Genomic DNA, 12,866 nt, shown 5'->3' on the forward strand with positions numbered 1-12,866 from the left:
GGCAACCACAGAAAACAAATAAACCTGAATCAACAAGGTAACAGCATGGAAGAGCAGCACAGAGGACAGACAGAACACAGAATGTGAGGCTAAATATGGTCTGCACTGAAAAGAGCATTGCTTTGTGACATGCCAATTATAATTTGACATTTCAAAATGACCTGTTCTTATAAGGACACACAAATGTACTGCCAAAGCTCAAAGACTTTCAGACATAGTACCTCTAATAACTCAACAGTTTCTTGATTCAGCAGTTGGTTCTGAAAGTCTCTTCTTCTCCACTGTAGGTGGGATTAGGAAGAACTTTGGCCTCCTTAATGAGCTGAATGGAGCTCGGGAAGAACAGATAATTCAGTGCATCAGAATAATAGGATGGCTCAAATGGTCTCATTAAAAATTCATGAGGAGATAATGCAGGGCCAAAAGACGGCCATGGATGGAGTTTAAAAAGTTAGTGAGGCAGAAGAAGGAAAACTAGACAAGAAATATTTTGAATGGAAAGAGGGAGCAGGGCTTAGGAATCCCGTTTAAGAAATAAATCACTCTGGAGAATGTTTTTAAGGATTAGTAAACAAAAGGTATAAATTTCACAATTAATGAGTATAAGAACAATAAATAACCTGTGTTAATTACATTACAGGATATCTGTCCACATAATTTGTTTTCCGTTCTCCAGCTTATTACCAATGACTCCAAAAGAATTTGTTTCACTCAGAAAGTCATTGAGATGTCCCTGTGATATGTATTGCAGATTATGCACTGTATCTGCTTTTTGTGCACTTTCAGCTGATTTGTTTTCTCTATTTACAGTCCCTGGAGAGCACTCGGCGTATGCTGGCTCTGGTCGAGGAGGTGAGTCCAATCATTCAATCACATGCGTTTCGTTAGCATTTACAAAACCACATAATTATCAGTTGGGACATTTTCCTTTCTATCTTTTGCAAGTGTAGCAAGGTCGTATATTCAAAGCATTCTTTCAACATCAAATTTTTATTTGTAATCTGCAACTGCACAATAATTTCACTAATTTTACATGAGGCTGATGTTTTGTGTCATCTAAAAATGTGTGAATATTTGCAGTATAAGATAAAGATATAATTTCTTTGCAGGGCAAAAAAAAATTAAACAAAGTACTTGATCCAGCTCATCTCACTTTAAGAGGAAGAAGATGATGTAATAAAAAAGGCAAAACTAGCAATAGCACAAAGGTTAAAGTCTAAGCAATTCTAGTTGTCGGGGTTAGTTTTGTGTTAGGATTAAGGCTTTGCTTATGTCAGAACCAAAGCAAAGAAATTCTAATATATTTTATTATTGTGAAGAAACTTTCATTTATCAACAACTCTCTCTCAGTTTGATGGGCTTAATAAAGCTTTTAATTATCAGTTTGAAAGATTGATGTGGCATTTTTGTGAAACCCAAGATGAGTATATACAGTTTCAAACACATCCTGGTAAATTACATCATTGTTCTTTCTGATAAAGCTTATGATTAAACAGCTCTGACTATTTTACTTCTATAATGATGCAGTCTCACATGTTGAACTTCTTGTTTCTGAGGCTTCTTCAGATAATCTTAGTCCAGTCTCTTGACAAGCTGATATATTTTAATGAGACAAAACAGGGGATGGAATAAAGTCTGACCTGAACTGTTATCTCCACAGATAAAACTTTTCATTGACTGGATGAATATCTGACTTTTAATGTTAATGCCAAGAGAATGGCACTTAGTGGTTCCAATCATCTCTAATATGTCCTGAGATTGGTCTGTGTTTGACATAAACAGCGATGAACATTTTGAGTTCCCAGCATTCAGTATTTCATACATCTGTCACAAAGTGATTCAGCTGATGGCTTTCCCACATCCATGACACTCTGGGATACCCTTAAGCACTTGCTAGTACACTGTGACCGCTGCACAGAGGGCTTACAGTGAAGCTTATGCTAATTGAATAAGAAATCAGAGCAGTGAAAACACACTTGTTCTGTTTCTCATTTCAAATCTGTTTACTTAGGCCTGGCCAGGTTTGGTTTTAATCCAAACTGTTCCCACATAAAATATATTTAAAAAATATTATGCTGTGGTTTCATGGAGTCTTGCTAAGGAATGGCAACCAGCTTGCAAAGTCTTTTCCAATCCTTCAAACTTTAAGGTTTAACTCGTTAGATAAAGTTAATGGATTGCATTCATCTCTGGGTTTTCTGCTCAGAGCTCAGCACTCTCTCTGTCATGAGAAGATTAAACTGTTTGTGAGTGTTGGAAAGTAGATTTTGTAACCTTTGCACCAAGATGGCTTCCTGAGTGCTAAGTAGAAACCAAAGGTTTTTGAAGCCCATGTTTTGATAGTATTGAGGTCTCAGAAGTTGAGACTGATTGTTTACAGAATGTTTTCTAAGCTGTTAGATAATATAATACACATGTTAACATGAAATACAATGATTAACATAGTTTTATATACATATGTCCATATGCTCTCCAGTTTTATATACTTTAATCAGTGAATTAAGCAAATGGATCTCTCTTGACATTTTTGCTAATCTAATTGACGTATTATGTCAGAAGTCTGATTCGAAAAAAAACTTAAAAAGTGTTTGCTAAAAACTGCCAAAATGTGCTGTGCTTTTTTATTTAATTAAAAAAAATTGTATAAAGAGTTTATAAAAACTGTTATCTTTACTGGAGGCCTGCAGTAATCATAAATGAAAAAATAGAAAAAAAAAAAGGATGAAATATGGAGAACTGGGTGTAGGATGGATATTAATAAAGAGAACAAGACCGAAGCACACAGCGAACGGGCTGGAAATGAAACGAGAGGAGTATGAAAGATGAAGAGAAAGATACAAAAAAGTATCTAAGGATATTAAGCTTCCACAGACTCTGAAGCACTTATTGTAAAACTTTCTAAAAGAAATTCTACCTAGCTTGGTGGATGAAGAACTTTAAAGATGAGTTTAATAGCCAAGCACTGGGACAGCAGCAGCAGCAGCTGTTTGAGGCCCACATATTGTTATTTTTATGTACAAAACTTATAAGCGTGTATCAGTCGAGGCATTTTAATTTGTTGGGCTTTTGCGAAGATAACCAACACACATCTATCTGTAATTATTTCATCATATTCCCTCCTCTGCTCAAGCTTTTGACCCCAGCTGAGTGAGAATTAAATTATTTAAGTGAATGCTCTACGCCTCCTTTGTTTTGCTGTATTTTTCTGATTGCATTACGCCACCACAAACTGGCCTGTGCTATTTGCTAGAACACTTTGAGTCTTGTTTTGAGGATAAAGATATTTCAAGAAAGGTGCTGGTCACCTTGCCACTTCACCATTTTTGGTACAACCTTTTGAATCAATATCTAGCCATCTGCAATGGGATTAGGCTGAGGAGTTAGAGACACTACACTGAATTTCCCATGCCTTATATAGGATGATACATAGGACTACCTGTCAATCAGTTCATAAAATAAATGTGTAGAATTGGGACCAAACATTACTCTGACAATAACAACATTTATTGTTACTTTATGTTTTGTAAGGTTCAGATTAATCACTTGTTTTGTGACTAAAGCAGCTCTTCTGTGATCAAAGCAGCTCTCACCACAAGAGTTATAGATGTGATATTATTTCTTTAATCTCACAATGACATTACAGATTATGCTGATAGAGTGACTTAGTGAGTAGCAAAACGACTCCAGACAATAGTTGTGGACTTTGTTTGGCAAGATGATCTGTCTTAAGACAAGGCAGATATATTTGGAGTGTTTGGTACAAGAATCTGTCTTAATTCAAAGACAACAGAAACCACAATAAACCCCAAAGGATCTTTATATAGTCGTCTTCCATCTTTGGATTGATATAATCTTCCACAGAGACCCATTAAACTGACTGGATGAAGTGGCTTTGATGAGCCTCATGAACACCTTAGATAGCTTTTAATGTGGAAATAGTTGAGGGCTGCTGTGGAGCTTTCGTGGAGCCACTTTTATTTAAGAATGTATGTGTCCCAGAAAGAATTACAGTAGAACAAAATAAGCAATATTATTGTCTATTACACAGACAATAATCTGTGTATAATAGATGAATGCATCCGCTTTATGTGAACAAAGGGACTTTGTATTTGTGCCCAGTTATCAAAAAAATAGATCAATTTATTAATATAAAAAAAAATCAAGGTCTACTTTAGATTAAGCATTGCTATGAGAAGCAAGGAAAGAATATATTTATAGTCATGAAAAGCGCCTTTCATTTTTATAATTTTAGACGATTAATTTTGGAAGATTGCTGAACAAGACCAGGTGATTCACTGTAAGGTGTGAAAAACCTGACTGCATATATGCGTGAGCATGTGTGTGCATTTTGCTGGTTGTGTTGGAAGAGTGAAGTCACCTCATATAATGCCAGCTGGCATAGTCTGATATCCTGTCCTGTAGTTTTGAAATCTCAACCTGTCTGTGATTTCCCATGATTCCCTCTGGGTAAACAAGCAGCTCTTTCATCTAAGGTTATTGACTTGCAGATTTTAGCAGAGCTGAACACCCAAAGGCATTCATTAGGTCACAATGCACTCAACAAACTATTTCTTTTGTTAAATTACATTTTCAGTCTTCACGAAATAAAAATTTGTCACCACAACCGGTATTTATTTCACTCATTCCAATATAAGACATGCATTTGTTTGTGTGACATAAATATACGAGACACGTCTGTGCCTGTGTGACATCTATAACTGTTCTAAGAAGGTCACTGCACACTTTGATCAAAATTAACTCATGCATGAACAGAATGGCCTCTGGATTTTAATATCTGTTGTGAAGCAGAACCCCGGAGAGTGCAAAACTGTTGTTTAGTCACATGCACTCAGTGGTTAGCATAGCTATTGTACGCTCGTTAAAGTGTGATATTTAATAATGAAGCTCCTGCTGAGAGAAATAACAACACAGACATGTTGCGGGTACATGTGTTATTATATTTCAGATCGTGTCAGCTTTCTAAGTTGTATTACAACGGTAATACATGGGAATGAAACAGATAAAATACTTACCTTTTGATGACAAAGTTCCTCCCAGGAATCTGTGCAAGAAAATTCAGGGATACGTCTGTGCAATGTTTTTTCTATTTTTAATGTCCAAGTGGCTTAATACTTTTACTTTAACCAAAGATTTTGGTTGCACATTTTAAACAAGCAAAGTTTAATTTGTTTCAGTTAAGTCAAACTTGTAAATGAAAGTGCTTTACAGAAAAATAATTATACACTCATAATGATACAGATTAAAAACAAGAATTACAGTAACAGAAAAAATGAATCTGAAGCATCAGAACAAATCAGAACAACAATTCAGACCTTTTAAGATCATCTTTTGACAAAAAGGGGTTTAGATCCGTCATCTAAGGACGAGTGGGATGTGATCGAGTTTCCTAGTGTTGCCCAGAAGTCTTAAAATTTTTTTAAGATGACAGTAAGACTGTCTATTGTAAATCCACACTCTATTACCTTGTAACAAAAAGGACAAAAAATATATGTTTGTTAAATTTTCTAATCACTATTATCTGATTTTGGTGAAGCTTATTGATATTATCATACCAGGGATCCAAGAACAAAGCCTTGAGAAACTCCACATCTGATCTTTTTGTCATTCCGTTGTTTCTATGATTAAAAGTCTTACATAAACAAGTTCCGATTTTTTTTTTTTTGTGAAATCTGAGTATTGGAGATACTTCTCATAAAACAAACAATAAAGTACAATAAAATATTAAATGTTCACATTGGAAAAAAATAACCAAAACTCACAGGAAGCTATTTACATTTGTGCAACAATACATATCATTAGTATTAATAAAGGAAAACAGATCTCAACATAAAATTTAATCAACTTCAGTTCTCACCATTTTTAGAAAAGGTGCAATGTTCCAGTAGAGGACATGTGTATCAATCAAGCTGTTTCTGCAGGATCATCTTTTTAAATGTGATTTCAAATCGTAATGTGAGTAGTTTTTGCTGTCCCTGTATTTCTGCTCCATTCTGCTTGGTTTGCTGATACTCATCTTTCACTTTTATTCCTCTTTTTTCCCTTTATCTCTTTTCCTTGATACCCCCTCATCATTTCTCCGTCTACCTATCTGCCAGAGTAAAGATGCCGGCATCAGGACTCTGGTCATGTTGGATGAGCAGGGAGGTAAGTTCAGAAAGAGAGTTTGCTGAACACCGCTATTTTGATCCAGTCTTCCCTGTTCCTGATTCGCTCTTGCTGCCTGTAGGACCATCGAAACGCTAGAATATGAAACACATTTGAATTATTTTATGTCTTATTCAGTCAATGTCTGGAACTCTAACACTAATCAGAGTCTGCACTAATATGGCTGTGAGGGATTTACCCCTCCCTAAAAGGTGATGTCTTTGTGCTTCTATATTCCGATTTATTTATTAACTGTATTTTGTTTGGAGGAAGCAACTTGCTTTGTTTGGTGTTTTTGTTTTAATCATTTTTCTTCTCTTTGAGGTCACCTGGTCAGGTGTTGCCATGGAAGCGCGCCCATGAGCAGTGCTGACAAGGACCTGGTGTTTTCAATCAACCTCAGAATCTATTGTTTGAGAGAGGGGAGATGTTTTTGGATTTAATTTGGGCCCAGATTGTTTTTGTTTTAGTTTGAAGATTGTTAGTTGAAATGTAAATTTCTTTCTAGGAATATAGTGTAGTACAAATGTTGTTTTCACTTGTAAGTGTTGACTCCACCCCTTAATTAGTCAAGGAAGAGCCAATGCTTTAAAAGGCAGGTGTGTTAGATCAGAAGGGTCTCTCCCTCTTGTGTGTGAACCTGTCATGATGTAACTGGATGGAAATGTTTTTGGAAAAAAAAAAGATAAAACGAATAAGAGCTCTATAACTTCTGGACTTTGTTTGATTTTTTTTTCGATTGCAACCCTACAATGGCTAACAAGATTATACTCTGTTGTGGAGCTAGTTCTCTGCTTTGCCTCATCCTGCACTCAGTCAGACAAAATACTGCAAATGATGAGTAAAAATCAGTGACCATAGCCGATGCACTTAGAGTCATTTTTAACCCATAGAGCTAGATTTGTAACATCTAAGATTTTTTTTTATTTTTATATATGTCACATTGGAAACCTCTCAGGTTTTTAGCAAGTTTATATTACAGCCATGTAATGTGAAGGATCAGTTTGTGGGAACTTTACCTATTTCAGACTGATATTTCAGGGAATATTAGTCACTCTAATATCACTCTTCCATTGCACAGATCTTAACTAACTGAAGATCAGATTCTATAAATTTGTCTGTTTAATATAAACAATTCAAAATAAGTATCAGAACAAGGTTCCATCAGCTCTTTTAACATCCAAACATTGTGCAAATGAATGAGTGTGTAAATCTATTCATTTCTGAAAGCGATGTGCCATTTGTGCAGTCATCCACTTACAATGAGCACAAATGGACCAGCCTGCTTAACTGATAATCAGGATCACTTTTCAGTAATAAAACAGTTTCACTTCTTTGTAATAAAAGTGCTAAAATATTAGGAATGGGATAAAATGTGTGCTCAGCATATGGATAGAAAACAAAGTAATCTATCTGTTTGCTGAAGAGAGCAAAGTGATCCGCTGTGGATAGTTTGTCACAAAAACTGATGATAAATGTTTCAATGTCAACTCCCTGCACTTCAGGCTTAAAGGACACATGGACAGTCAGTCAGAGAGTAATGCTATGGGATGAATGTTGAACAAATTTTAAAAAAAAAGGAGATTTAATGCTTTCTTGACGCATCTCAAAAGTAAAATATTTTTGTCAGGAATGAAACATTATTGTTTTGGCTATGTGAAGAACAATACTATTAATTGTGGCTGTTTTTACAGCATGTTACTACCGAACAATGCAAAGTCCTGTTTCATTCTAAAACCTTTGCATTAGACAGCAAACGATAGAGGTTTGCATTACAGAAAAATTGTGACAAACACCGAGAAAATGACTTAACTTTGAAATGAACATATGGATGTTTAAAGACTTGAATAGGAAGAGTACATTTCTTTCTAAGAGTCATACCAATATATGAAAGACATATATGTTTGCAGGGTGTTTGCTTTTTGCTGTCTCCCTGACAGAGTAACCTAATTGGCCTGTCAAAACAACAGATAGCCTGTTATCCTCCTCTCGCATGTTTTCCTGCCTCTCTGAGGAACTGCTGCTACAGTGCGCAGCTAACCGCTGTTATCACAGGACACCAATCAATTCTCAGACTTAATTTCCTCCGCCCCCAAGCTAATGTCCCCTATACCTGATTCCTATCTCCTTCTCAATCTATCTTCCTCGTCTTTTCTCCACTTCATGCTGTTTTCAGTGTTTGTTTTCTTTCTTCGACCTCTGCACTTCTCTTTGTTGGATCATTTTTTGTTTTATGTTTATCTTTATGTAACTGTGTCTGTAGTAATGGTGTGACTATTCCCAATCTCCCATCTTTGACAGAGGCTGTTAGAGGTCATGTCTGATTTGACCCATTATTTACTTCCTGCTGCATGAAAAAAAGCTTCTAAAAGCTTGCCAGGCATGTCATCATTAATACAGGCTTGCTTGGCTTTAAACAGGGGTGTGACTAATCCCTTTGCCCTTTACACACAAGGCTGTATGCACACATAAAGCTCACACTTAGGAGGAAATATGTCACTCCTTCCAGTCATCTATTACCTGTGGTGGAGGTGTCACAGACATTAATGAACCCCTCCATGCTTGGCTCGTACATGCACGATGGCCTATATTTCAACAAGACTGGCAGCTGATGGATTATGGTTCTGGCTTAGAGATCGTCCTGTAACTCCAAATTTTACGTATTTTCTCAAACGGCAATGATGCCCAATAAAAACAGCTGCTTTTATGAACTTTATAATATTGTCTTGCTAATTACAAGCCAGACTATTGCTTTTATTAAATGTTTATATTTACTGTCTATGGTGAGAATAAGAAAAATATTCATTTTTGTTCTCTTTGTTATTTGGAGGTGTATAGTAACTAGTTATATATACTTTAGTCACTTTTTGAGAAAAAATTACATCTAGGAGTAGTTTTATTACACCATTCTCTTTACTTTAGCTTTTACTTTATTCTCCTGTTGGCAATGTTTTGAACCTTGCCTAAGTATTCAGAGCCTTAAAACGTTTTCTGGTTTCATTATTGTGCAGTAACAAGTTTTAATGTGTACATCAATACTTATACAAGGAAAACATAGCTTTTCTTGCTCTGTAAATGCATTTATTATATTTATCAAGTCAGTAGATCAAGTTAAAATATGCAACTTAGGTACTTGGGAAGTGTAAATGTCTCCATCAAAGGCCAGATTCAAAGAACAGTTATTCTTTTTTCTGTGGAAATGAAACTAAATGATATTTCCTGTATTACTTGGGGCATAATCAGTACCCAAACCTCATTTCTGTTGAGGATCAAATGGTCTCCTCTGCTTGATGGTAATTATAATAGACTCTAAAAAAAGAGATCATATCTGAGAGTAGAGTGTGAACAGCTGAGGAAGTGCTTGTTCTGACTGATTGACAGGTTTCATTTATTCGTTTTCAGAAAGCGATGTTGTTGTTACTGGTACATGCATACAATTTATTGCAAAAGTACTCATGACTCGTGAACCTTTTTACAATCATTGTTCTGTTGGAGATCAATCTTTTGGAGCCTCCAACAGGTTTTCTCTACAGTATTTACCTCCATCTATCTTTCCATAAATTGTGCCCATCATGTCCCTGTTGCAGAAAAGTATCTCCAAAGAATGATACAGCCAACACCATGTTTCAATATGGATTTAGTATGTTCAGGGTGGAGTCTGGAGTGCACCCTTAGCTTCACTTTATTCATTGCCTTTTTAATGTAGTGTAATTGTGTCTTAATTTAACCCAGAGCTCCTTGTTTTACCTGTTTGCTGTGCCCAATAAATAACTTGCAGCAAACTTCAGGGGGGATATTTTTCCTGATTTTTTTTTACAACCATTTCTTTCTTATCAGCACTGTTCCATTAAGACCATTTATGAAGTGCAAAACTCATGTTTTCACCATCACTGAACTTAATTAGATATTCATTTCAATAATAACTGATGACGTGACCATTTTATAATAAGGTTGTGCCTGATTTTTTGTGCAACCACATTAGTTAAGAGCAGTGGATGTCTTCAGCTTCTCCAGAGTAACTGGTCTCTTAAATGACTCTCTAATTAATACCCTCCTTGCTCGGCTTGACAGTGTAGGTGGAGAGATGTCAAGTTTCCATTTGTGCCATGCTTTTAATAGTTTTGAATGACAGGTCAAGCAGTGCTCCTTGAGATGTTCCAAGCTTGGGATGCTGTTTAAAAACCTAAATCTGCTTTAAACCTCTCCACAAATTTATCACTGACAGCCGTTGTGTCAGTGATCATGAAGATATTTTTTCGCTAATATGTCCAAACAACTCTGCTGAGACTAAATTGTAGACAGGTAGACAATATTTGCTAATTAAGTGATTTCTGCAGACAGATGACTCCATTGTACTTTTATATAAGGGTGAAAGATTAAAAGAGGATGTATGCATGCGAAAGTCACCCTTCTCTGATTTTTATTTGTGAGAAATGTTGAAAACCTTATAATTTCTCTCCCACCCCACAATAAAGCATCACATTGTGGTGGCCTGTTGCATATAAAACAAGTAAAATGCAACTGAGATTGCAGCTGTGGCGGAAGTTCAAGTGGTATGAATACTTTTGCAAACATAGTTTATATAGGAAACTATTTGTTACATTTCGCTCAGTTAAATACTCTATTTTTTTTTTATGTCTCTGAGATCTTATTTCACACTCTTCAGCTGTTAAGGTTTACTTCATTGGGTCGGTCATAAATTCCTCCTCATTTCTCACTCTGTTGTCCTCTACTGGAGCTATGTTTGATGAGCAGAGGCAGTGAAGCAGTGGAAGTGGCAGAATAACCGTCTTTATGTTCAGATGCAGTTCTGGATGAGGCACTCGGCTGCTGCCACTCAGATGAAATACTCTGAGAAAATCAAAATGTCCTTCGGGATGGAGGTAGGATGGAAGACAGAAGCTGATGCAATCTCAAACAATCCAAGAGACAAAGTTGCAAGGAAAGTGAAAGACGATACCGCTGGAGTTCGTCTAGTTTCAATTCACTGCACAAGCGTAAATATGAGGTTCTCTCAGTCCTTGCTGCCCGCTTTGCCATCTGCATTTAGTCTCTTGCCCTGTAGCATAGAGAGCCAACTAAACACAAACTAGTCAGCTTCATTTCACTGCTCTCATGCCTTTGTCCTTACCAGAACAACTTGATCGTGTGGAGGAGGGCATGAACAAGGTGAACGCAGACCTGAAGGAGGCCGAGAAAGATTTAAAAGATATAGGACAGTGCTGTGGTCTGATATGCCCATGTGTTAAAAAGTAGGTACCGGCCAGGAGCCTCGAGCTCTTGCCTGTCCAGTGCTGGTGGTGGTGGTGGTGGTGGTGATGTCTGATGTCTCTCTTGTCACAGTCTATGTCTTTTTTTTTGTCTCTTCTCCTTTGTCCTCCCCCCTCTATCCCCCTTTCCGTTTTTTTTCCACCTCTCTTCTCTTCTTACGTGCTTTCGTTCTTGTGATGGGATAAATGACAATGTGTTGCTAATCAGAACAACTGGAGCGCATCGAGGAGGGGATGGACCAAATCAATAAGGACATGATGGATGCAGAAAAGAATTTGAACAATCTAGGACAGTTCTGTGGTCTATGTTCATGTCCCTGTAACAAGTAGGTGCTGCCTGTGTCGCCCGAATGCATGTGTTCCAGTGCCTACCTGCCTTTCTATCCATCTGCCTGCTTCTGGTGTGTAGAGCATGGTAATTTGTGTTGTGAGCAATCAGGCCTGAAGTCACAACGACACACTGTCTGAACAGGTACAAGCACCGCATGCACAAGCACGTGTGCATGTCTGAATTAAAACTAAGATCACCAAATGATTGTTGCATGCATACAGCATGTACTACTTGCATGTGCATAAGTGTTCTTTTAGTGATGTGTTTGCCCTCCAGTCTTCATGATGGTTGCCATCAAAAGCCCTTCATTCCACAATGGATGAAAAATTCCCTTCCAGCAGGTAGCAGCATCAACGAGGATCTCGACCACAGCATGAACCCACCTTTTAAGTCCATCCTTCACTCCTACACCTAACCCAGTAGCTTGATGCCTGATCATCATGTGTAGGCTTAACCAAGCGACAATTCAACTAAATCCATTGAATATAATAATTCTGTGTCCATTTGAAAATCAAATGATCGCTAATCTAATTTATGTTTTTAAATTCCATTAGGGGCTCAAAAGCTGCTTCTAAAAGCAACCCAGTCATTTTTGGCAGTAAATTAATAATTTTTGGTGTCTGGAAAATGAGCAGTTTTAAAAACCTTCCACTTTGTAAGCCACAATCAACTTAACAATGAGAGCGCCATTAGCTAGCAACCATAGCTTGGTTTTACCGTTTAATGCATTGTACAATGGCTACTGGAAAAGACAAGTTTTTGAACCACTGTAATTTCTCAAATCTAACGTCAGCACAGCTGTTGAGCAGAAGGTATTACATCTCTTTTGTCCAGATTTACGGAGATGCTGTTTTTCTACAGGACTTTGGTACTGTATGCACTGTAAAAATGATCAAAAACTGTTTTAATATTCATATTGAAGGGCCAGAGTCATGAAGACAAAATCCTAATAAATCGATTGAGATAAATATCTCTGTTTAAAGATGATAGAAAATGATTCAATGATGAATGAATGGGGATTCAGTTTATTTAAGTGTCCAAGTTGGGTAACAAGTTAACATTACATTGAACACACTGGACCAAGGTGATCTGTTAAATTT

The 12,866-nt window shown here is 36.8% G+C and overlaps 1 protein-coding gene across 2 annotated transcripts in view; it reads left to right on the forward strand.

The window, feature by feature from the left end:
- The window catches only part of LOC129364104 (synaptosomal-associated protein 25-A-like), a 32,880-nt gene that overhangs the window by 15,086 nt on the left and 4,928 nt on the right, over nt 1-12,866 (forward strand). The window contains exons 3-5 of one of the 2 annotated variants that reach the window (XM_055036541.1): nt 811-852; nt 6,117-6,165; nt 11,300-11,417. In XM_055036541.1, coding sequence (XP_054892516.1) covers nt 811-852; nt 6,117-6,165; nt 11,300-11,417 — 209 coding nt within the window. Of the gene's footprint in view, nt 1-810; nt 853-6,116; nt 6,166-11,299; nt 11,418-11,643; nt 11,762-12,866 lie in introns of both variants that reach the window. The other variant, XM_055036540.1, reaches the window with a different exon arrangement.

This window comes from Poeciliopsis prolifica, unplaced genomic scaffold, assembly GCF_027474105.1.
Source record: "Poeciliopsis prolifica strain line A6 unplaced genomic scaffold, Auburn_PproV2 SCAFFOLD011, whole genome shotgun sequence".
NCBI classification, from domain to species: domain Eukaryota; kingdom Metazoa; phylum Chordata; class Actinopteri; order Cyprinodontiformes; family Poeciliidae; genus Poeciliopsis; species Poeciliopsis prolifica.